Source organism: Oryzias latipes, chromosome 15, assembly GCF_053564925.1.
Source record: "Oryzias latipes strain Hd-rR chromosome 15, Olatipes_Hd-rR_3.1".
Taxonomy (NCBI): domain Eukaryota; kingdom Metazoa; phylum Chordata; class Actinopteri; order Beloniformes; family Adrianichthyidae; genus Oryzias; species Oryzias latipes.
The window spans coordinates 5,871,025-5,895,437 of record NC_136251.1 but is presented as its reverse complement, the minus strand read 5'-3'; the positions used below and the strand labels follow the sequence as shown (position 1 = coordinate 5,895,437).

Genomic DNA, 24,413 nt, shown 5'->3' with positions numbered 1-24,413 from the left:
GCTGTCTTTGAACACAATTGAGCTGTAATCCCTCACGATGTCCTTCTTGGGGTCAAGTAACAACACTGTTAGGATTTACTGATGCAATCTATTGCAATTCTCAGAAGCTTTACTAAGTATTGATGAAGACTGAGCACCTGGTTGTTTGATCTCCCGCCTTTACCTAAATCTAAAGGTCACTTTCAGGTCAAATGTATTCTCCAAACAGTTTTGCAGCTACTGCCTCATACCTGCTGTGCCTTCTATAAAGCATTAAATCTATTTACATTTCATTTATTTGAAGTGTGAGGACAGAAAAAGATCTGAACTGATATATGTTGACAGTTTCAATGATATGCATATAGTCAAACTCGAACGAACAAGCAATATTGTAAATATACATTTATACCTACCAAAGATTATGTACAAGTATGTATGACTTCTGAGATCATAGAGATAAGAATTGATGTGGAGAGTTTGAAGATTAAAGTCCAGGCAGTTGATGCTTGCTCTGTCATTCAGCGCATCCTGTCAGGGATCACCACAGCTTACACTGATTCGCACATTTGATTTGGCAGAGATTTTATGCCGTATGCCCTTCCTGACACAACCCTGCATTTTATCAGATTGCATTGACTTTTGAAAACTAAAGGGCTTTCATTGTTGAAAACAGTTCATACAGCGTCGATGTGCTTCTGCAGAAGATCTACGTTCTCAGCTTGAAAACATTTGAAAAGTGGATGTGTCCTCTTTGAAAATCAAGTATATTCTTGTTTTTTATTTAGTTTTTTTATTGGCGTTGTCTTATGTAGATAGCACCAGAGGAGTAGATAGGCTCTACTCATCTGGATGATTGCTATCATGTGTGGTCTAGAGCGGCTCTACATTTACTTTGACTTTTTCTGAGAAATGTTCCTCGGAAAACTTTTTTCCTAAATGTGAAGGAGCTCCTTTACTTCTCTAATTTCGATGGTCCTGCTGAAGTGGGCTTCAGTTCTTCAGTTTGCCAAGCGTAAAAACTGCCTACACTTCAATCTTCAAACTCTCCAGATCAATTGTTTTCTCCAAGATTTCAGAAGTCATACATACCTGTACATTATCTTTGGTAGGTATAAATGTATATGTACAATATTGTTTTATCGTTGCTGTTTTTTTTAAAGCTGAGAAAAAAAGAATGCAGACATTGGTTCTCAGTCATTTCAGTAAGAAAATCACGACAACCAAACAGACATTAGAACAATTAAGTATTCATTCCAATGAAAACTGTGATTTTGATGTTTTTAACATGTTCTTGTGGCATGTTTCTAAAAATGGAGGACAGATATTTGGAAAATTTAGCTCAAAAGCTTTTTTGAGTATCTGTGACTAACATTTACACCAGACAGTGGATAAAATATGTGTAACACAAGAGGCCTTTAGCGACTATCTTTCTGTTCAGCTGTTGCATAGAAGTAAAAAAAAAAGAATTTAATATTGCAAGTATGAGTATTCTGCATTCAAGTCATTGTGAATCAGTAGCAGAAGATATAATCTTTTTCCAATGGCATTTTATCCATTACGTAGAAACACAGTCTCTCTGCTCTGCTCCATTCCGATCATCCACTTACAGACAAACAGATCCGTGCTCATCTTTCTTTTCCTCGCCTGAGTTGGAATCTGGATCTAAACTGTACGGCTGAATAGCTCCAATATCGCTCGCCATTTATGAAGCACTGGTAATGTTAGTTTGGAGTTGACAGGGGCTGAAAGCTAGAGGGAGAGGGTGTAAACACGATGGATGTCGGGAAGGGCGGGCGGTCATTCGCTCAACCAATAGTCTAATAACCTACTGCCACTCTGCAGAAACTATGTCCTAGAAAACTGCACGTCTTTTTGACTTTGGCTACAAACCTGCATCATTAGAATTAAAAGACCACTGGGAACGCGGAACAAAATAGATCAAAAGATGGTCAGAGTGGGACTTTACAGCAACAACACGGAAGAGTAGCAATTTATTAAATGCTAATTTGAAAAGTGTAAATGAAATGTTTGTCAACTTATATCTGAACCATGTGTCATCACTATCATTTGAAAGAGGCATGTAATACGGCGCAATATGAGCACAAGTACATCATGTGCAAAGTAAACAACTAAAATATTTACAAATCAAATAACCTTAAAAAAAAGATAGAAGGATGTGGGTCTGCATTTGCACAAGTCTGTTATCTTTTATGTATCAGTTTTACCTTTCCTGGCTATCAAGTTTCTCTGTTTTTCATATGTCTATGATTCATTATAACTGAATCCAATTTGCCTTATATTTAACTTCATTCATTCATTCATCTTCTGCTGTTTTAACCCTTTTGGGGTCAAGGGGCTGCTGGAGCCTATCCCGGCCACTTGTGGGCAAAAGCAGGGGTCACCCTGGACAGTTTATCGCAGGGCCACAACCAGGGACAATTGGTCCCCCATTGGTGTTCTGGTTCAGGTCCCCCAGCTGGGAATTGAACTGGGGACCTTCTTGCTGTGAGGCAAGAGCGCTAACCACTGCCCCACCGTGCAGCCCAGCCGACTATTTAACTTCACTGATGAAATAAAAGTGAAATGATGCTCACTCTACAACACAAAACTAGTTTGTGTGCAGAAAAAGACATGTAGGTTTGCTGTGAAATGGCATTTAGGAAGCTGAGGGGATTTATCAGGCGGATTCTTTGGTGTTGATGATTGAGGAGTTTGAGCTTTCATCAGCTCAGGGAAATCGGGTTCCTGTATAGATAAGAACAACCTTGTCGTACCCTTTCTTTGCTATCCAAGAGCAGCTGCAGGAACAGACTGAACCCCAGTTCTAATGAAAATCATGTTTTTGGAGTTTTAACATGTTCTTGCAGCATTTTTCTCATGATAAATTTTATTTATTTATGATTCATTCATTCATTTTCTATTCCGTTTATTCCCTTTTGGGGTCACGGGGCTGCTGGAGCCTATCTCGGCTCCAGCAAATATGAGTATTTCTTTATTTAAATCATGATGGATTTGGAGCAGATAAAAGAAAACACAGTTTGAAAAGCTGTCAGTTGTGATGTAGTAACTGAAATGGGGGGGCCAAAATCTCCCTGCTCCGTTCCATTCTTACGCATTCACTTGCAGACAAGTAGAAACATTAACGTCTTAGTTTTTTCTTGTTTTGGCGTCTGTTCAGCCGCATGGCTCCAATATTGCTCGCCATTTTTGTTGCACCTGATTGTTGGCTTGGGGTTGTGAGCTGCTGTAGGCTAGAGAGTGTAAACGAAAGGATGATGGGATATCAACGGAGGTTTACTTCTGCCACCCAAAACTCAGAGGTGAATTTAAACTCCTGCCACTCTGCAGAAACTATGTCCTAACAAATGAAAGAGTTTTTGATTTGTTCGAAAGACCCATCATCCTAAAAGATCACTGGAAACACTTTTACAATAGATCAGAAGATGATCGCAGTGCGACTTTAAAACAGACCTGTGTCATTTGGGGACAGTAAAATACTCCAGAGAGTCCTGATACAGACTGTAGTCCCATTCTGCAGACTTGATTGTATATAGGAGATAAAAATGCCACAACAACATATTAAAAACACCAACAATATGATTTTTATTGGAATGGGTCTTTAAAAAATCTCATCTCATCTGCTGCTGATTATCATGTGTTTAACCAATAAGGAGCAGGTTAGTTGGAAAACATGTTGGACACCGGTCCTCTAAGCATAAAGTCTGACCTTTGGTCTGAGGAATAAGATACTGAAATAATTCTAAGTCAGATGTTACCTGTTTGAAATGGGAAAATATGTTTTATGTTTTTCATTTTCCTCTCTTTCTCTTTATGTTTCTTTTGTTGTTTACTTTTTTCCCTGTTGGTTGACTTTATGTTTGTAAATCAACTTAAAACTTGAGTCTCTGCTGCTATTAAAAATCTGTAATCATCATTTATTTAGTGGTAGTTTTCAATATTGAGTTTCTTGGATCAAAACTTGTGAGAATCAGCACAGATCAGTTGAAACAAGTAAAGCCAACTTCAAGTGCAGCACAAAGATTTGACAGTTCATGTTACATTTGTGTGGCATGATTTTTGCTTTACTGTTGATTTCTTTCATTTCCTTTTTCCCCTGTCCTTTTTTTTTTTTTTTTTTTACTGTAATCTTTTCTTGGGTGCTGTAGGGAGAGCCAGGTTTCCCGGGTGCCCCCGGGCTGAAGGTAAACTTCATTTTCAGAGCTTTGATAGATACCTCATTGGCCTTTAACCTCAGTGAGCAGTAACGGCTTCCCTCTGTGACTAAGGGCCAGGCTGGAATCTCTGGTACCCCTGGCATTCCTGGCAAGAGGGGCTACAGGGTAGGACTGGAATGGAATGAGCATCCAAAAACGTCTGGTTATGCATGTGTCTGCTGAGTTCTCTGGAGTTTGCTTGCTCACCTTGGTTGGGTTTTTGTCAGCTGTCTTTCTGTCAAAAAGGGTTAGTTGGTGATTTAATGTTGCCCCAGGAGAAAGATAATGAAAAAGATAGATTGATAAGGTCATGAGACAGGAAATGGCTTGTAAATGTGGAAACTGGTGTACCTTTTACTTGTTTGACTTGTTACATGTGCTTAGAGGAAGCCTCAGGGGTGAAAGGTTCAGGGTACAGTTCACCACCAAAGCCTTCCAATATCTCTATCAACTACTCAGTCACTTTCATTTAAATTTCCACACATTTCAATCTGCTGGCATGTTTTTGTGTGTAGTTTGCTGTGATGGAACACATGTTCTAAAAGTTCAAAGGAAGAGTTAAAAAAATTCCCGACATACCAGGGGGGTATTCCAGGAAGCACGTTTAAACTAGCCTGACTTTAAGCCTGAACTCTGGCTGAATTCCGCCTGAACTTGCTTACTCTGGGTATGTCGGTTCCAAAAGACGGATATGAGTTGGCGTAATTAGGCTCGACTCGGTAACCCTGGGTTACAGCAGGTACATAAAGACATTCTCAATGGATCGCCGATTTCCGGAGTCACCATGCAAACGCGTGGAGAAAAAAAAAGAAAGCGCTATACTTTGGTGAGACCGAGTCTGAGATTTCAGTCACGGCGTATGCAGATTAGACGTCCATCAAAAAAGTAACACTGCTGCATCAGCAAAAGAAAGAGTTTCTGCTTGGAGAAAAAGAACGGACAAACTAAACACACAAGGGTAATTGAGTAAAATTTTTTCAACCTAATTTCCTAATTTCTTGCGTCTATCCAACATAGTAGTTTTTTGTAGAACTCAAATTTACATATTTATCAAACTAAATGTAATATTACTTGAATTCAATTAAATGTTTTTTCATCTTAATTTATACTTCTTCAACACTCATATGTCGAAGTTTCTCATTTTAATAACATTAAAATGAATGATGCAGTGTGGATTCACAATATGTAAAATACATTCAATCGCCATGATTCTGACCGTAACTTCGGTCCTTGTAATGTTCAGTTGCACTAGTGGTGCTAAATAATCTCATCATCCTCTCCCTCCCTCTCACTCATGGTGCTGAAAGAAATAAACTTAACATGATAAAATAATTCTGCAAAACACAGTAAAACAGCTAAACGACTAAACACATTTGGAAAAAAAGCCACACTTAAACCCAAATCCGTCCAGACAGGCAAAGGGAATGGTATCCCAAAATCCCTTGTGCTAACAGGGGCTCCAAAGTTACACCTACTTAATTGAATTAATTTGAATGAAAGTAAAATAACTGTCTGTGTTATTTTTAAGCTGACTTAACTAAAAAAAAGATTTATCTCAACTGAAGCAAATAATTAAATTAGATCAAAGTAAGCAAGTTTATCTTTCCAACATCCATATGTGGTCTTATCACCCTCTCATGGTGGAAAAAGTATTATCTGAGCTTCTTCATCCACTAAATCATCTTCAAATGGACACGCCATGCTGCTTCACCTCTCTGAAAACAAACTAACCTTCAACTAAACCTGCTCCAGACCTGGTTATGTTCAGAGCATGAGTTGCTATGAACTAAGCATATCCTGAAACATACCTCCATTTTTGGAACCGAAAGCTGAGGTTGTCAACTTCCTTAGCTTCAAACTTACCGTGGGAGCTAGCATAACCTGCTTTCTGGAATACCCCCCTGTTGTCCTTTGAAGTCTGTACACTAGATGTTTCTGGTCTTATAAATCTGGTTTCAAGGGTGAAAATGGGTAAAAATGGAGATGATTCCCAACTGTGGCTTTTGTTGAGAGAAATGTTGAGATATGTTGTTGAGGAAAAAGCTGTAACCTTGATCAACCATTAAGGTTGAAACCTTGACAGGTAAAAGATTTCATCAGGTGAATAATGGAAACTTTATTATTGAACTATGTGAAAACAAAGAGCAAGACCAGCAAAAAGGGACTTGGAATATTTGGTTGACGTTTTAATGAAGACACACTGCAGTTAGGTTCTGGTTCTGTTACATCTGTCTTTTGGGTTTGAGTACATTCGCTTCATTTATTGTGTGTTCAAGTCAAGCCACCCTCACAGAATAATTCTTCTAACCTACAGTTCTTCTTTCTAAGTGAAAAACTGTACTTCCTGTAATTTGCAACTGAAAAAGAATAATGAGAAAGATGCCTATAAAAGTACCTTTGAAGTTTAAGGAAAATTGAAAATGTATAAACAAACACTAACAGAAAAGCTACACATAAAACAATTTGCTGTTTTACACCATCAAGGCTACCTTAAGACAATATTTCTTCGAGGTTTTTGACAGTTCATCTATTAAAAAACATAAATAAAATGTTTAAAATGATTTGAAGTAAATCATTTAAAACAACCATTGATCATTTCAATAAAAGAGTCAGAAACTGTTTGGTCAGGTTAACAGTGCTTAAGTATCTTGCCTGTTTGTATGGCAGGGGGAGAAGGGGGAGCCAGGAACTTTGCCTCAGGGTATGAAGGGAGAGCCGGGTTCTACAGGACTGCCAGGCCCCATGGGGCCCAAGGTAAAGTGGATGTGTGGTTTTTACTTTTGTAGTCACAGATTAATATAGATTTCTTTTGAAATTTATGAACACGTTTGGGCTATTTCAAAGTACTTATGGGGATATTCTTGTTTTTTAGGGTGACAGAGGTGATAAGGTAAGACGGTTGCTTCATAAAAAGTGAAAACTAATAATCGGGCATTTTAATGGCCATCGTTGTTTCATCTCCAGGGGGATGTAGGGCCAGAAGGTCCATCTGGACAAAGGGTAGGTCTCTCTGGTTTGTCACACACACACAAAAAAGTATTTTAAACGAAAACTAAGAAAATATTGTGTATCATTTTCCTAGCCTTTTAACAGTCTTTTTAACCCTGTTAGGGTCTTCCAGGCCCAGCCGGAGAGCCAGGACGAGCTGAAATCCAGTCCAGTGAAAATGTATGTGATTCTTGCAGTTATTGTTTTGGCATAAGCAGAAAGAGAAAGTCACTCAGCAAAAACTCTTTTTTTTTACAGGACATCCGAAACATACCACTGATGGTGAGTCTATTCAAGCAGTTTTTTGTGCTTTGAGACAAACATTTGTTAAACTATAGAGACAATTATGGGCTGACCAATATGAAATGGTGTCCTAGGGTCCCCCTGGATTGCCTGGACCACCCGGAACACCTGGTGTGCCTGGCACCAAGGTATTATTTATAAAATAATTGATAATTATATGTTTAGTAAATAGGAAATCCCACCAGAGACCAAAGAAGAGTACACACACCAGACCCTACTACTAAACCTTAGTTGGTCATTTCATCTTCTAACATATTCAGGGGGAAGTTGGGCTGCCAGGTCCTCCAGGAGTGGATGGAGAAAAGGTAACATTTTTGACATTTCATAAAAATAGTTCTGATTTTTACTAATCAGATGGCAACTTTCATCAAGAGAGAGTTATCAAAAAGAAACATAAAATGCAATAATCAAATTTACAAATAAAAATGTTGATGATAAAATGGAATGAGAAAAGAAATGAGTAAAGATAAACCAACAAATGCTTGCAAATTGACAGAATTGTAAAACTAATTGTTCTTTAAAACTTCCACACTCTTCATTTATCGCTTTTATTTACTTGTACTAAAAGTACACAAGTTTGGAAAAGGTGTTAGCTCCTAGTAAGGTACTGTTGTTACAAGAAGGCAACATGTTAATGGCCTGCATGCCTCTTTTCATGGTTAATAAATCCCTTGTGCTATCTTAGATGACCCCACCCTTACATTGTCGTGTTCTCCCTACAACGACAAAGGTGGATAAAGGTGGAAAGATTTCATGTAATCCATGGACACCAGTGAAGATCACAAATCATTGAAGAAAAAAGGTTCAGAGCACTGTCTAGTGGGTCTAGATGACCCAACTCCCAATGTTAAAATGCCTAGGATAGCAGAAGGGTTACGGAGTTCAGGGCAACAATATAGAAAGTCCTAAAACTTTGTACGTGGCTTTTTATGCATCTTCTTATGCACATGACCCCAATATTTTGAAATAATGTAAAACCTATAAAGGTCATTTCCGAATGCTCGCTGAGCCGCTGTTGCTCTTTTTATTGTTAAGTATTTAGGCTAAATCGATAGTTTAAGTTATTTTTGTCCGACCAATTTTTTAGTGAATTGATAAAAAACAACAGAATATTTGAAAAATAACTGAACTAAGACTCGTGTCATCGTATTCTCCAGCATAAGAGGGGCATAAAAATCTGTTTGGGACAATATAAAGTATAACCCCTAGAAATTATTATCATACTTTTGAATGTCAATAAATGGAAGTTTTTTTAATTTCATGTGATTTTAGGGACCTAGAGGGAAGCCCGGAGAGCCTGGTCCAATGGGCCCCGCTGGTCCTGAAGGTCCCAGAGGAGAGAGGGGTGTCATTGGCTTAACTGGACCTAAGGGCGACATGGGTCCATTTGGAGCACCTGTGAGTCCTGGTTGTTCTTTATCCTATGTCAAATTGTCAATACCCAGGAGGCCTATGGTTGCCACCATACTATTTGATGAAAGACAACAAGCAGCTCAGCTTGTGAATTGCTTTGTTATGGATTTGGCGTAAAAAGCGTTTACAAAAATCTTTGCACACTTTGAACACTGGCAGCTCCATTTCTCACAACTTTATTTTCTAAGTTTAGTTTGCGCTGATTTTATTGGTGTTTTATATCACTGTTTTACATCGCATCAAGTACAACTAAACCTGAAACCATGAGGTTATTGAGGTACAGAATCTCGTGACAATAAACGTTTTAAAGGAGCTCAAATAAAAAGCTTTACCCTCTGTGCTATTGGTTGCAGTGCTTCCCAACCCCAGTCCACAAGGAACACTGTTCTTCATGCGTTCCATGTCACCCTGCTTAACCCTTGTGCTATCCTATGGGGTCAAGATGACCATTAACGTGTTCTCCCTACCATGACAAAGGTGGATAAAGGTAGAAAGATTTCATGTAATCCATGGACACCAGTGAAAATCACAAATCATTGAAGAAAAAAGGTTCAGAGCACTGTCTAGTGGGTCTAGATGACCCAAATCCTAATGCCAAAGTGCCTAGGATAGCACAAGGGTTAAGCACACCTAATTCAGCTCATTATCAGGCTCTGCAGACACCTGACAGTGACAGTCATCAAAGGCAGGTGTGTTTGAGCAGGGTATCATTAAGAAAGACTGGACAGGGTCCCCGAGGACCAGGGTTGGGAAACACTAAGTTGGTGTAACATTAAGAAATGCTTAGATGCAGTCTAATTTTTTCTTGGTCTCAGTGATACTCTTTCATCACTGCCCTGCTGATTGTGACGCATCTTTCTACTTCCTTGTTCTGTAGGGTTTAGATGGCCCTACAGGTGAAAAGGGGGCTACTGGGGCCCCTGGCCCTGTTGGATTACCTGGCACAACGGTATGCAGTGGTGCTCTTCAGGCTGCATTGGTCCTAATCTGTCTATTATCCTGAATAGGGAAGAAAAAAAAATCACATTATTAGTAATTTAAAAAAATATGGGCAAAGGAAAGAAAATTCTTTCTTTTTTTCAATGTTTTCCCTAACATACATGAGTAAAAAACAAAAATTATCATCTTAATTATCTGATTTTGTTGTATTTCAACAATGAAAACACTTAAAGATTGTACATTGGAGTTTTTAAAATTATGAAATAAATTAAAATTACATTGAAAAACAGCCTAGCATTCAGACGAAATGAAGGGAAAAATATGTCAATATGGAATTTGGCTTAAGTTTTCACCAAGCTTTATGCAACAATGCATATGACTTACAGACCCACTCCAACCTGATCCAGTCATCTTTTGATCTATTGTAAATGCGTTTCCAGTGGTCTTTTAATCATGATTATGACATTTTTAGCCAAAAAAACACAAAAACTATGTCATCTCTAGGACATAGTTTCTGCAGACTGGCCGGAGTTCATCAGAAATTCACCTCTAAGTTAAGGGCGGGGCTGTTGGCACAGAGTAACCCTGCCCAACCGTCCCCTTCCCGTTGCTGAGACTTCTCTGTTTACACTCTCTTTTGCTGACTTACAGCCTCTCACACCCTCAACCTTACGTTACCGGTGCAACAAAAACGGCGAGCAATATTGTAGCTATCCAGTCGTACAGCTTAGATCCAGATTCCAGCTCAGACGAGAAAACCAAAGACCTTCATGGATCTATTTGTCTGACAGTTGATGAATCAGAATGGAGCAGAGCAGGAAGCCTGAGCCCCACCCAGCGTATTTTAAAAATCCAATCTTTTTTAATCTCTTGAGACCTGAGGTCTTGTTTAATAGCCTTTTTCTTTTGTAGTCACAGGCCCCCATGTAGAGTTAACTATAGTGGTAAAAAAAACACAATGTGATGTCCTTGTATTGGGATGCCAGGTCTCAAGAGGTTAAAGTGCATTTGTTTTGTCTGCTTCTGATTCACAATGATTTTATAAACTCGTATTACAGGGGGGTCAAACTCAGTCACCCAGGGGGCCTAAATCGAAAACACGCTTTAGGTTGCGTCCGAACAAGATAAACATTAAAGCGAAACTTTTAAACCTTTAAAACGTAACTTTTTGAACATAAATATGAATAAAGAAAAACAGGAATATTTATCCAGAATAAATTAAGTTAAACCTGAAATAAGGTATAATGTTTTGCTTTCCATAAAAGTATATGCTGTCAAAATTATACAAATAATAATATATGAAAATGCTGCAGAAAAAAACAAACAAAGCCTGGAAATATTAATAATAACAAATCATATCATTCCGTTTTCTTTGATATTTTGTCAGTTTTATTACAGCTGGACTCCCGGCATCATTTTTAGCAAGAAGTTCATTTCTTGGTGTGTGACGTCCTGTGTGCGTCTTTGTGAAACGGATCAGAGAGGTTTGATTTTTTTCAAAACCTGTTAATGTTTATATCATTTTTAGGTTTTATAAAACATTAAAAACTAAATCGTAGAACTCATCACTGGGATTACGTCAAAAATATTTGCCATTTCCCTAAATTGGTGCAACATCAACAGTGGAAATCCTTTAAAAACCTCAATACTTTCATAAACAAATGATTTATTTTTATTTATGATCTTATAAAGTGCAGCTGTTTTGTCAAATGTCAAATACTGACACCAACTACACCACAGGGAGACAAAGAATACATTTATGGAAAATAAAGACACGTAATAAAAATGTCTACAAAACTTAATAAAGAATTGCATTATTAGCATGAAAGGCACGGCATGATCCAGGTGTTGCGCAATCGTGGCTGCGTTCCTCGCCGCCCTTCGCCCCTCCCCTTTTTCTTAACATGCATTTGCGGCTTCTGCTCTAAGACCGGAGCGCGTGCAGCTGGAGGGGCGCCAATTCGCAGGTTTCAGGCCGTTTCAAAGTCTGTGATACAACAGAAAACCAATATTTATTTTTTCAAGGACGAGGATGGCGCCCCCCATTTAAATTTGCACCCCGGGGAAATTGCCCGTATTGCCCGAGCCTAAAAAATGCTACTAACAGTACTAGCCGTGAACTGTATTGCATAATACATTTTCTAAAATGTATAGGATTGGTTAAAGATCAAGTATTCTCAGTGCTGACAAACAACAACTTGAAACCACTGCTGACCAAGCAGAGTGTGACCTTCAAGCCTCAAGGTAGCACTTTCTGAAACTGTTATGCTGGAGTAAGGAAAGTAGGGGCTACATTAGCTGGTTTTGCCAAACCACTATTGCTCTCTGCAGGATCCAAACATGTCATATGAACTAAAATTCCAATAGAGGAAGTCAAATAGCTTCTCTGTCCTACAGCCTCGCAGAGATTCCTGGCCATCAGTTCGTTTCAGATGGACAGAAAGACGACAAACCTCTGTACCACATAATGAGTCCACAATTCAGTTGGTTCATAAACTAAAGCCAAATACGACAAAGACCAAACTGGAGATTGACAGACGGAGTTGAAAAATAGAATGCCGTAAGAAGGCCAACTCGACATGCCATGATGATGATGTCCGACCTACTCACTGTATGCACAGATCATCCTGGTCACTGTTGAAAATCCCAGGCTGTTCATTTCAAAGAATGACATCAACCAGTCATTGAGCTGCTGGTCTTGCTCAAAGCTTCATATACAGCTTGTATTCCGGTTTTTCTGTAAAACTTACATTTCTTTTGTGCCTTACAGATTGAAATGCTGCGAGAAAATGTTAGTGTCCCGTCCCAGGACACTAACATTTCCTCGGAACCTGGAAATGTTACAAGGAAATCTGCTAATGATTCTTTTTGTCGCTTTTAGAGAAGTTTATACCATTTCCAAAATTACAGTTACATTTTATTATTATTATGTTAAATTCTAGCGACATTTGAATGCATTTATTCAGATGCTTGCAGTAATGATTTGTCCAAATCTTTGCTTCTCTGTGTCCTTACCCCCTTGTTGTCACAGGGTCCCAAGGGTGAACCGGGAGTTGGAGGAAGGTCGGAAATGGTATGTCAGAAGCCCACAAATGTAATTCACACTCTTTCAGTTTAGAACCAGATCAGAAAATATGTGTTGTTATAAGTAACCACTTTCTAAATGTAGCATCACTGTTGCTACTGATTATTTCTCAAAATGCTGTTTGTGTCTAGATCTATGGTCCTCCAGGGCCTCCAGGACCTCCAGGACCAGTTGGCCCTGCAGTAAGTAAAACAGGATGTCTGTGCAGAAAATCTCTGACAACAATTATAGGAAAGCTTTTTATTAGAATATGATTAAACTGTTAAACATTGTTTCATGACACAACTGTTGTGAACAGTTTTTGTTTCCCACAAAAGAAGATTCAGATTGCCATCAGGTTTTTTAAATGCGCAGGTTCAGTCTTTATTATTGTTTTTAAACTGTTTTTTTTTAAATAATAACAAAGAAAAATGCATGTTATTCTTCTGGTCCTGTTTGTCAATGGAAACACTGATCTATTATGTAGTAGTTCATGGTAATCATCTGGCTGTTTTTGCTTTGTTTAGGGATCACAAGGATCCTCAGGACCAAAGGTTGGCTTCAATCTCTTTAAGCACCAACATGTTTGCCTGGTTGTTGTCTGCATCCCTGTTTTGTCTGTGAATCTGTTGCTCAGAGATCTGGTCTGTTTCAGGGAGAGCCTGGTATAGGAATCAAAGGAGAAAAAGGAGCGTCGGGTCAGAAGGGGGACAAAGGAGACAGAGGCCACCTCGGGCTCCCTGTGAGTATTCTTCCAGGGTTTTCTTTTTTCTAACCGTTTCTGTAATGAAAAGGTGTCACAAAAATACACGTGTGGGAATGTTTCATATTTAACAATAAGCTTGGACATGGCCCTGCATTTTAGTCTCTCGGTTACCAGCCAAAATAGGTTTGCAGACACATTTTCTTTTAAAACAAGAACAACAATCAGATGTGTGTTTGTTATGTGTTTTCTCTGTTTCCAAATCGTCAAAGTAAAAAAGAGAAATCAATTCGAATTCAACTTTATGTCTTTTTGGTTACAAGTTTAATGATAAATGCCGTTCCAGAGCAAAAAACTGTATCAAATTTATTGCTGAGAAACTATTGAAGTGCTAAATTATTAGTCTTTGCGGGATTTGTTGTGGTTAACTGCAATTAACACATCGCTGATTGAAAAAAATGATGAGGAACTCAAGGGGGTGAATGTCATCATTAAATAGAGGTAAAGCAGATTCACCTGAATTCAATAGATAATATCAAGTCAAAACTTGGATTTTCTCTACGTAGATCTTTAGTTTGAAGCAGTTCTGAAGAAGACTCTTCTTCATTGTTTAGGAAACTAAAGGAAAGCATTTCTACCAAACTGCAATTTACATGCTTCTTCTAAAGTATAACTAAGAGGCAAACCCTGACTGTCCAGCTGTTTCTGATATATACAAACTTATATCTGTAATTAGTGGCCTGCTCAGTTATTTATTTTCATAGAAAATATTAATTTTTTTGGAAATGCTTCACCATTGATTTAAGTTTCATATGTTGTTTGTCATATTCTAGAATGCTTCACAAACCATTAAAACAGGCTGCTGCTGCTGTTCAATGCAGAATATTTAAACAAACAGTCTGATTGCAGTTATATTCAGTCCAAAATTGGAACCTTATTGTCTTCATGACTGTAGGTACTCAGTCTGTCAATATTTTTGAAAAATGGTTTGGTTTGGTTGCTTTCTTTTACCACCACAAGTTTGTAGTGGTGCTGACTCTAGATCTCAGTTTTTATTGTGTTGCAAAACTGCAAAAAAAGCTTTATAACATGACGGATGTAGTACAAGGTTCTGCATTTGATAAAAAAGAGGAGCCCTGTCCATCCTGACACTGAGCTGCATTAGCCTCCACCCTCACAAGTGCTGCAGAAGGCACCGTTTGTCTAGATGCGTGGTGTCTAATCACGTCATGACAGCTTAAACAGGAACCCACATGAACACGTCTGTGCAGTCGTCCATGTTCATGTCACTCACTTCAGCTTCACCACCACCACCCCCCCCATTTGTCATCATCTGAGTGTGTTGTTGATGTCACAGCTTGACTCACCTCCCCACCATCCCTTTTCCCCCCACCTAAACCCCCACTCCTCTCCTACCTTTCTCCCCATCACCTCTACTGTCTAACTGTGTACGACGCAATGCAGGGGGCTCATGGGTTAGACGGCAGACCTGGTCCAGTGGTGAGTGGCTCAAATGTCCAGTTCTGGTTCCCTAACCCCTTCCTTTAATCGTCCTCTTCCTCCTTGAGTCTCCCCCCCCTGCTGCTGCTGCCTCTGCTGCTTGCTCTATGTCTCAGATGTCTGCTTGTCTTTCTTTTCTTGTTGCATTTCTTTTTCTGAATTAGCTCTGGGAGGACAGGACAGTCGAGCCCTGAAGAGATTTCCTGATGGCTGAAGGAGCCGTTAGAACTTTCAACAGTATTGCTAACATCGTCAAACAAAAATCTATCATTTACAGATAAAATAAAAATGTCTGAAATAGGATAAAAACCTAAATACAAAGGATCAGTAAAAGTATCTTATAAGGAATTATCTACACTCTGACAGTTTAAGCCCAAATAATCAGGTTGATCAGAGTGTTGTGTCATAGTTCGATAAGATTACCAGAAATACATAACACAATGGCATTACCGCCTTTTCAGGCTCGGAAAGACTTAAAGTTCCATTTCCAAACTGTTAGGATTACTTCTTTGCACGAGAGATCATCACAGACAGTTCAGTGCAAATCTGATCATTAGGATCGAGCCAGGTAGTCCTTTTTATCTTTGGTAACTTACCTCATCTTTGCTAAGTAAAACTGAAATAAACAAATTTATGTCTGAAAGAAGATTTGTTCGACATTGAATCAGAACACAGCTCCCCGTCTGCTGTGGAGAGGGAGCAGTGGATGCATGACAACGGTCTGCAGAAAGAACCTGACCAGAACCTCTGTCGATCACACAATATTGTAAAATCTAGATTCTTAAAACCAAAAAATTGGTAAAGCTTCTCACTACAGGTGATGCTGTTTATTTCTTTTTTTTTTCTTTTTCTTTACGAGGACACAGTTGCAGGTGCAACTTACAAAAAGGGTAATGCCCTAGTGTTGCTCTCAGATCTCATTTCTTTTTTAACCCTTTTTCTCGTAGGATTTTGTTGAGTGCAATCGCTCGGTCCCCTGTCCTATCTCAGCAGTTTCTTTTCTCCTGATCCTGTATCAGCCGAGGGCTGCAAAGCAAACCAGTTTCCAGAATGATGCAAAGGGAGCATGCAGAAGTGTCTTTCATGCATGAAATCAGTGATAGTCTGTCTGGATGGCTCCTCTCCATTTTGCAAGTTACATTATGTGAACGCACCATTTGTAAAGACTTCCGTTTTGATTTTTATAGACACTGTTTGCATTTATTTCCCTTTCCTTCTTTTTTTAACAGTACGATCAGTCAGTCAACAAGCATGGTGCTCTTTTAAAAAAAAAAAGCATTTTGTTTTAAGTAGTTCATGGCTTCCATAAAGCTTGTTGGTTTACTGATTTGACACACATTTGTCATGTTGACATTTCCTCTTCCTGCTCTGCCTGCACCAGCTTCCAGGTATTGAAATAATATTTTTTCTTTTTGTAAAGGGTCTGATGGGACCAGCAGGTATGCCTGGGCCAGCAGGACCAAAGGGGGAGCGAGTGAGTCATCCACTATTTCTCTTTGTGTTTCTCCTAAAATCATCTATAATGGTTTGGAATGATTTACTAAAGATCCTTCACTGCAGGGTGAAAGGGGAGAATCAGGATTACCAGGACCAGTAGGACCACAAGGCAGCCCTGTAAGTTGCTCTAAAGACTTCGAAGAGGCTAAATCTAAGAAAACAAGAAGTTAAAGAAAAATCTATGGATTAGGATAACGCTGAATCTGTCAAAGTCTAATCGTGACATTTATTATACAACCAATTTTGATAAAATAATTTTTAATCAACCAAGATAATTTACCTCTTTGTACCATATGTCAGTAATGCAGGGTGGCTGGGTGGCTCGGTTGGTAAGGTGACAAGCTACCATGCAGGAATCCAGGGTTCGATTCCCGGAGGGGAGCAGTTAACATCACCCAGTGGGGGTCCTTAGGCAAGGCCCTTAACACTACTGCCTCCCGAGCGCGGTTCAGCTGCAGCTCACCGCTCCCCCAGTGGATGGGTCAAATGCGGAGAAGAATTTCCCCATTGAGGGATGAATACAGTATTAATTAATTAATTCACAACAGACCATTAAATCCAGGACTCCACTTAAATTAGCCTCACTTCTGGAATGGAAAAAAAAACATTGAAGAATAGTTTTTATAACTCGCATGATGTGGTTAATAAAAACAAAAATGATAAAAATGACAAAAGTAACAGTCATTCTTATTATTATCTTTACGTCCTTCATTGTAGTGCACCAACACTTTCTAACACTTGTGAGCCAAATGGGTAATGTTGAGAAAGTTATAAATCCCCCGTTGACTGTAAAGAGACCTGGACTGAGTGAGTGTTAATGTCACCCATAGAAAATGAATTCCAGTTACGACCACATGAAGTCAATTCAGTTGCAGTTTTTTCACGAGTCAGAAATCTTCATTTTGGAGGCAGAAGACGTCAGTAAGCAGATTTAGTCTGAGTCAACGTTTCTATGGCAACCACTCTCAACAGTCAACAGTGAGCTTTTTGGAATTCCAAACTCCTTCCACTGAAAGCAGGCTTGGCAGAATCCGTCAATCAAAGGTTTCAAGCTTTTGTAGTGTGACCACCTACTTTTATTGAGGCAGCTGATTGGTCAGTTTATTACTTGAATAATTTGCAATAAATAAAAATTATCCAGAAAAAAAGAGGATTAGAAAGAACTTGTTAAAAAAGGAATCAGATTCAGAATGGTTCTTCTGACCAATAGAATGACTGAGTAACAGCTGTTTATTTCTCTATAGAAGTCTATGAGATTTTGGCTTCTCGGAGCCAGCAGGTACTTCCTGTTTGAATCCCCAAAGGCTAAAACTAAAAGAATATTTTAAAAAGTTCATTAATCAGCTGTAACCTTGGACATTCTGCAAATGTTGTTTGTTCTTTTGAGGTCACTAAATCATTACATGTCCCTATTTTCAGGGATTACTTGGACCGAAAGGAAACCGGGTAAGACACCATCCACAGCACAAAGACTGACATAATTCTGTTAATGAACAATGTCAAGTTTTAGAAGAGTTTTAGATTAGTCATGGGTTTTAGCAGCTTATCTTCTGTAGTTGGCGACAGTTGTTCCTCAGGTCAGGTTAGTGGTCAGGTCATTTGTGCATCTGCCCTGTGGGGTGACCTAGCCAACTGGGTTCAGCTTCAAAGATGCTCTTGAGGCAGAGAGTTAAGGAGATGCACATCAAGAACAGATGTCCACTTTGATATTTTGCATGAATATGAATACATCATGTCCAAATGTGTTTTGCCTTTTTATCAGGCAAACCCCTTGTTTTGCAGTGGCTTTGATTTGAAGATGAGCGTTATAGCTACACTTCAAAACCAACTTCATCACATGAAAAGCCATGAATATGTTGGATAATGCTCCACCTTCAATCCTTCAACCAAAGGGGAAATGATGATGTTTATTTAATGTAAATGGGAATTTTTCCGAGACATGGTGCAAGTCATGGCTTATCAGAGAAGTGTTAGCTTTAATATTATGCATTTCCCCAGATATGAACTATCAATTTAACACACAAACCAAGTCCATGAACATAAGTAGTATTCTTAAGATACTCATCATCATCAACGGGGTCTGAAAATGGAAATAGCCCTGCAAAATGATGTTAAACTGTTTCTCTTCCCCAGATTTTTGTGAATGAGAAAAGTGTTAAACTGTGCACACACCTTTCCCCTTAGAGAATGTTTGTCTTCATCCCATTAACCTGTGACCCTTTTAATATTTCCTCTCCCATCTATTAAGCCATCCTCTTTCATGAGCTCTTTCTCGGCACATTCAACTTGGTTCAGTCTGAAAGCATCCGGCAGCGTCCGGTTGAAAGTGCTGAAGTCAAAGCTGTACAGTAGTGTTGGTGTTTTCACTCTGTCCTGTCTTCTTTGTTTCCGCAGGTCTTCTTATTCCCTTTTCCCTCCCTCCACCTTGTTCTGTGGCCTGTGGCTCTTTTTATTGGAGGGGTTGCCCTCTCTCCCTCTTACCAACCTTGTCCTCCTTCTCCTGCATTCTAATGTAGACCTGCCTTAATTATTTTCCCTTTTACCCCTCCCTCTGTACTAAACACTTCCTTTCCTTGCAAGTTCCTTCAACCCTTGATCCTCTATTACATATCTTAGATTGGCAAGTCGTATCAAATTGTATTGTAAATCTTTTAAACAGTGTGTACTTTTCAGGTTTTGCAATCTTTGATGTGGGTGAGCTGATGTTCTGTTAAATAACCTGTAAACTGCAGCCTTTGGGATTCCTTTTTGTCTTTTTGCCTCCTACTGCTTCATTTTTTGTGGTACAACTTTGAGTATTTCTGTTCGCTCAAATTGAATTTAAAAAAAAAGGAAAAACAAAAGACCAGAGAAATAAAATGCTGTTTGAAAAAGCTTGTAGCTGTGATGTAGAACCGGAACTGGAAGTCTTCCCATATCATTAAAAAAAAAAAACTTTATTTTAACTGGCAACCCTAACAGCTACAATTTCTCCCATTTTACGCCTTTTTTTTTCAATTTGGAACACTTTTTGGGCAAAAAGGGTCAGGATAAATTGTATAATATGTGCTTCTACCCAATAATTTCAGGCGCCATCTTGTCCGCTGGCAGGTCTCTCTCCTGTCTGCTTTGCTCCATTCTGATAGATCCACTGTCAGACAAATAGATCCATGACCGTCTTTGTTTTCCTCGTCTGACCTGGAATCTGGATTGAAACTGTATGGATAGAAAGCTCAGATATTGGTTGCACCACTCATGTTAGGTTAAGGTTGTGTGGGGCTGGAAGCTAGTGGGAAAACACATAAACAAGATGGGTAATGGAAAGTGGGGATGGGATTATTCTCCGTCAACAGTACCACCCACAATTTAGAGGTGAATTTCTGATGATGGTGCTCTGCAGAATCTACTTCCTAAAAAACGACAGATGTTTTGATTTTAGCCATAAATAGAAGACTACTGGGAATACTTTGGAAATGGATCAAAAGAAGATCTAGTGGTTCTATGTTCTTTAAATACATAACTTTAAATAATGTGGTTTAAGTAAAATCAACACAATTTTTAAGTGTAAGCAGAATTTAGAAAAACCGTTTGCAAAGACGGATGTGCATATTGTGCATATAAAATGAAAGAGTTTTTACCGATCACCTCTATAGCTCCGCTGAGAAAGTGGGTGTGTGTGTGTAAGTCTGGGGGCGGTGCTGGCAGTGCAGAATCTTCTTGGAAGGGGCTGTTCTTCACCTTCATACGTATGAATGTGAGAACCCAATTGTTTTGGTGGGTTAGGAGGGGCTGGTGCTCAGAGTGCAGGTTTTTGGAGGAATACTCAGAAATGCATTTATGGATCAGAATACCGCTTTGGGGATATATTTTGTTGGGAATTAACTTTATAATACACTTAAAAGCTTAAAAAGTTGATTTTGGAAGCTAAAGGCCTTTTAATTAATTGATTTATTGATTTTTAATTTAATTAAATTCCCTAATTAATTAATAAATGAATACATTTCATTAAAAATCTGCTTGTTGTAGCGTTGAGTTGATCTATTCAAGGTTTAGTATCATAAAAAAATGATCAATAAACATAATTATGTTAGCTGAATATGATGCATTATTTCAAACTACAAAAAGCATTGACTGAACCTCACTGAGCACCATTGTAATATACTCCAACATTCTTTATACAGCTCAGCAGTTTACAGGTTGTTTGATAGCAAACTGTCTTCACCGACTGCCTTAAGCTCTGACTTTTCCTCCCTAACTCCCTCTACTAATTTTCCCTTTCCCCCGTATTGATGTACACGACCAAGTTGTTTTTCACGTCTATTAGTGGTGGAAAATAATAGTGCATTAAAATACTTCTTTATAAAAGTGTCCAAGTTACATGTACATAAAAATAGATGAAGAGCATAATTGTCAAGCTCATGAAGGAGGATACTTTATTTTTTAGATTTAAAAAACAGTTTTTAATACGCTGTTGTTTGCAGGGAGAGAGGGGCAAGAAAGGCGGCAGGGGGGCCAAAGGGGATAAGGGAGACCAAGGAGCACCTGGATTAGATGCCCCTTGTCCGTTGGTATGTCAGTGGTTTAATGTAGCAGACCAAGAGTCAAAGGGAAGGAACACTTTGCTGATAAAGCAGCAAAAGCAGAGGATTAACTTCCTTTTGGCTCTGGTACTTTTGTTCTTTGTTGACCTATGGCAGAGCTTTAGCTGATCCATCAAAAGAATAAAAACATTTTTTGGGGATAAAGAAAATCTCCCAATATTACCATTTTTTTAAAGGGGGATATGTTAATATTGATGGTAAATGATCAGCCATTTCTCTGCTTTAGGTGCCTCTTTTCCTTGCAGGTCAGTGAGCGACAGGAACCGGACAGCCACTTCAAATGAGTTTCAAGGAATTTCCTCATGTTTTAACATCCTTCCTGTACTTTAACAGATAGTAGGACTCATCTCAATTTAAACATTGGAGGACACTCTTTGTTTCTTTCAAAAAACATTTAGATCTCAGCCTAAATGCCTAAACCAGTATTTGATGCCACTGGTTCGGTTGAGTAGACTGACACAAAGCCAAAACAAAGTGAAATGACCGCTTTGGGGAGCATGGTTCCTGTTGGTCCCAGGTTACCTGCATGCTTAGGAAACCTGCCACCTGCTCACCAGCTGGAGATCTTTGGACATGTTCCAGCCATCAAGCAGTAAAGGGAGCTCTGCTGCTCAGGATCTGCAGAAGTGGAATTTAAACAGCTGATTTCATAAACAGGGTGTCCATGGCTTAAAAGGGGTGAAAGGTGAACCAGGCGTTCCTGGCCTGGATGGGCTGGATGCCCCTTGCGCTGTGGTATGGTGCCCTTTCCCTTCACTTTTCCCAGCATGTCTGTTTTGTCCCTAATTAAACATCTAACTGATCTTACTAAGTTGCTGTAACTAAAACGTTAATGCTGCACACAAGTGCATATGAGTTTACATCAGTTAACCTTTGCTCCGAGGTTTTTCATCCTTTTCTGTCAGGGATCAAAGATCACTCCAATCCCAAATTTTGATTGGCTTAACTAATAACATTTTATGCTCGATTTAGATTTGTTAGATTTTTATTTACTAACTAAATATTAATCACATAACTCACACAATAAAACCTATTACATTACTTCTTAAATTACATTTAGTACCCATCTCTTACACTGAGATCCCCCCCCCCCCGCCTCAAAGCAAAAACCAAACATTACCCGTCACGCATCTGGTTTCAAGACTAAGGCACAAAAAAGCAGAATTATTCATTATTTTGGTCATATTTATAATTCTCTCTAAAATGTACCTCGGATTTTATCAACAATTTTGACAATAAATGAGCAGAAATGTTTCTACCTAATAATTCAAATAAATGTTTCTATTTTTCTTAAGTCAGACAAAAACATATAAAGCTTCCATTATGACACTACTATGCCAAGTCTTTTACTCCTAAACAAAGTCCTATGAAGCTTTATCTTTGTAAAGCAAGAACATTGTTTTTTTTCAAGATTTCTTGTCCCGTGTAGCCGTCCTTGTCAGATAATATTTTAGTAAGCAATAAACCCTAGTTATGTAAGAACTAGGTAGATTTGGGAAGATTGGGATGGCAGAGTTTCATGCAAAACTCCACCTTGTGTTTCATCTACTAAGACTGCCTTCTTGTCATTCCCAAAGTTTACAACTCATGTAAAATTCTTGTTTGGCATTTTCCAAAGTCCCAATAGAAGCTGTTTCCCTATAGGCTCAAAATTTGTTCCTGTAGCCACTGTTAACTAAGTCCATTCAAGTGACAATCTGTATAAACAATCTTTGATCATCCAGATGGTGCTCTTTATTGTGCTCGCCTCAGTTTTGCACATTTTTTGTCTTTAAAATGTTTCCTCTGAAGAAAAAGTACAGAGAGCAGAGACTGACTAGCTTTAAAAATGATGGACATCAGTGCTAATAAACTTAACTTATAAATTAAACTAATTTTACTGTTGTACAGAACACATAAATGTGTGAAACAACTAGCCATGAGCAGAAAAAATGTAACAAGTTTTTTTTTTAAATAATAAATAAAATTATATCTTATCAACGATAAGACAAGAAAAAAATAGTATGTCTGTTATTGTTTTAACCCTTGTGCTATCTTAGATGACCCCCCCCTTACATTGACGTGTTCTCCCTACCATGACAAAGGTGGATAAAGGTGGAAAGATTTCATGTAATCCATGGACACCAGTGAAGATCACAAATCATTGAAGAAAAAAGGTTCAGAGCACTGTCTAGTGGGTCTAGATGACCCAACTCCCAATGTTAAAGTGCCTAGGATAGCACAAGGGTTACGAAGTACACTATCTTCAGTTCCCATGCTTGCATTACATTATTTACCTTTCGTTTTTTATTAATTTTGCCAAATCAATCTGGAACTAAAGCCCCGAGCGGCGTTGTATGGACCGCAGGCGATACCCGCCCTCGATGCCCACCTCTACATGCCACCCGCCCACCACTACGTTTTGACCCAGCCCATACGCTTAGCAGCCACTATGCACATCTATCTCCCTCTTCTGTAAGGCTAACTGAGCTGCATGTGGCTAAAATTGCTAGCATTGCGGTCAGCATCATCAATTTACTCAGTAAAAGACATTGCTTCTGATGCTAATTAAATGCTAACTATGCTAGTTATACTAACATGATTAAAAGTGCTAGCATTGCGATCAGCATCGTCAACTGACTCAGGAAAACATATTGTTTAATATGCTAATAATGCTTACCATGCTAGCTATGCTAATGTGGCTAAAAGAGCTAGCATTTCAATCAGCATAATCGACTCATTAAGAAAAACACATTGGTTAAGATGGTAACTATTCTAATATGGCTAAAGGTGCTAGCATTGCGGACAGCATAGTCAACTGACTCAGAAAAACACATCACTTAAGATTCTAATTATACTAACTAAGCTTGTTATGCTATTGTTTATCTTTAATTTTCACTTTTTTGTTTCTTGCCATGTGCTCATATCCATGAAGTCACCTCTATTCTAAGTAACAACTGAGCTGCAGATTAGCTTTCTGGAATATTTCAATAATCTTTGGTCACATGCGCCTGCAACATTTCTCAAGTGGCATCAATCTTTAAGATCCAAATCAAAAAGGAAGTCAAACAGAGGTCCAGTTCCTTCATGCTGGAGAAGAATTGAACCACACAGGTTTTTACCAAGTTCAACTTTTTGCCCAAACAAAAGTACATTGCGAATGTTTTGATCTGGTCATGGTTTAATTTATCTGTTGATGTAAGGAGGCAGCGTAAGTCAGTGGATAAGAATGTAAACAGAAGGTTAATGGAAAG

General features: G+C 38.7%; 1 protein-coding gene across 2 annotated transcripts in view; it reads left to right on the top strand.

The window, feature by feature from the left end:
- The window catches only part of col13a1 (collagen, type XIII, alpha 1), a 69,659-nt gene that overhangs the window by 32,943 nt on the left and 12,303 nt on the right, over nucleotides 1-24,413 (top strand). For both annotated transcript variants that reach the window (XM_078932285.1, XM_023962961.2), the window contains 20 exons: nucleotides 4,146-4,181; nucleotides 4,266-4,319; nucleotides 6,861-6,947; nucleotides 7,066-7,083; nucleotides 7,158-7,193; nucleotides 7,305-7,361; nucleotides 7,440-7,463; nucleotides 7,559-7,612; nucleotides 7,745-7,789; nucleotides 8,757-8,882; nucleotides 9,775-9,846; nucleotides 12,868-12,909; nucleotides 13,053-13,103; nucleotides 13,428-13,454; nucleotides 13,556-13,642; nucleotides 15,068-15,103; nucleotides 16,524-16,577; nucleotides 16,664-16,717; nucleotides 18,020-18,046; nucleotides 21,061-21,147. In XM_078932285.1, the coding sequence (XP_078788411.1) occupies nucleotides 4,146-4,181; nucleotides 4,266-4,319; nucleotides 6,861-6,947; nucleotides 7,066-7,083; nucleotides 7,158-7,193; nucleotides 7,305-7,361; nucleotides 7,440-7,463; nucleotides 7,559-7,612; nucleotides 7,745-7,789; nucleotides 8,757-8,882; nucleotides 9,775-9,846; nucleotides 12,868-12,909; nucleotides 13,053-13,103; nucleotides 13,428-13,454; nucleotides 13,556-13,642; nucleotides 15,068-15,103; nucleotides 16,524-16,577; nucleotides 16,664-16,717; nucleotides 18,020-18,046; nucleotides 21,061-21,147 (1,074 nt within the window). The remainder of the gene's footprint in view (nucleotides 1-4,145; nucleotides 4,182-4,265; nucleotides 4,320-6,860; nucleotides 6,948-7,065; nucleotides 7,084-7,157; nucleotides 7,194-7,304; nucleotides 7,362-7,439; nucleotides 7,464-7,558; nucleotides 7,613-7,744; nucleotides 7,790-8,756; nucleotides 8,883-9,774; nucleotides 9,847-12,867; nucleotides 12,910-13,052; nucleotides 13,104-13,427; nucleotides 13,455-13,555; nucleotides 13,643-15,067; nucleotides 15,104-16,523; nucleotides 16,578-16,663; nucleotides 16,718-18,019; nucleotides 18,047-21,060; nucleotides 21,148-24,413) is intronic.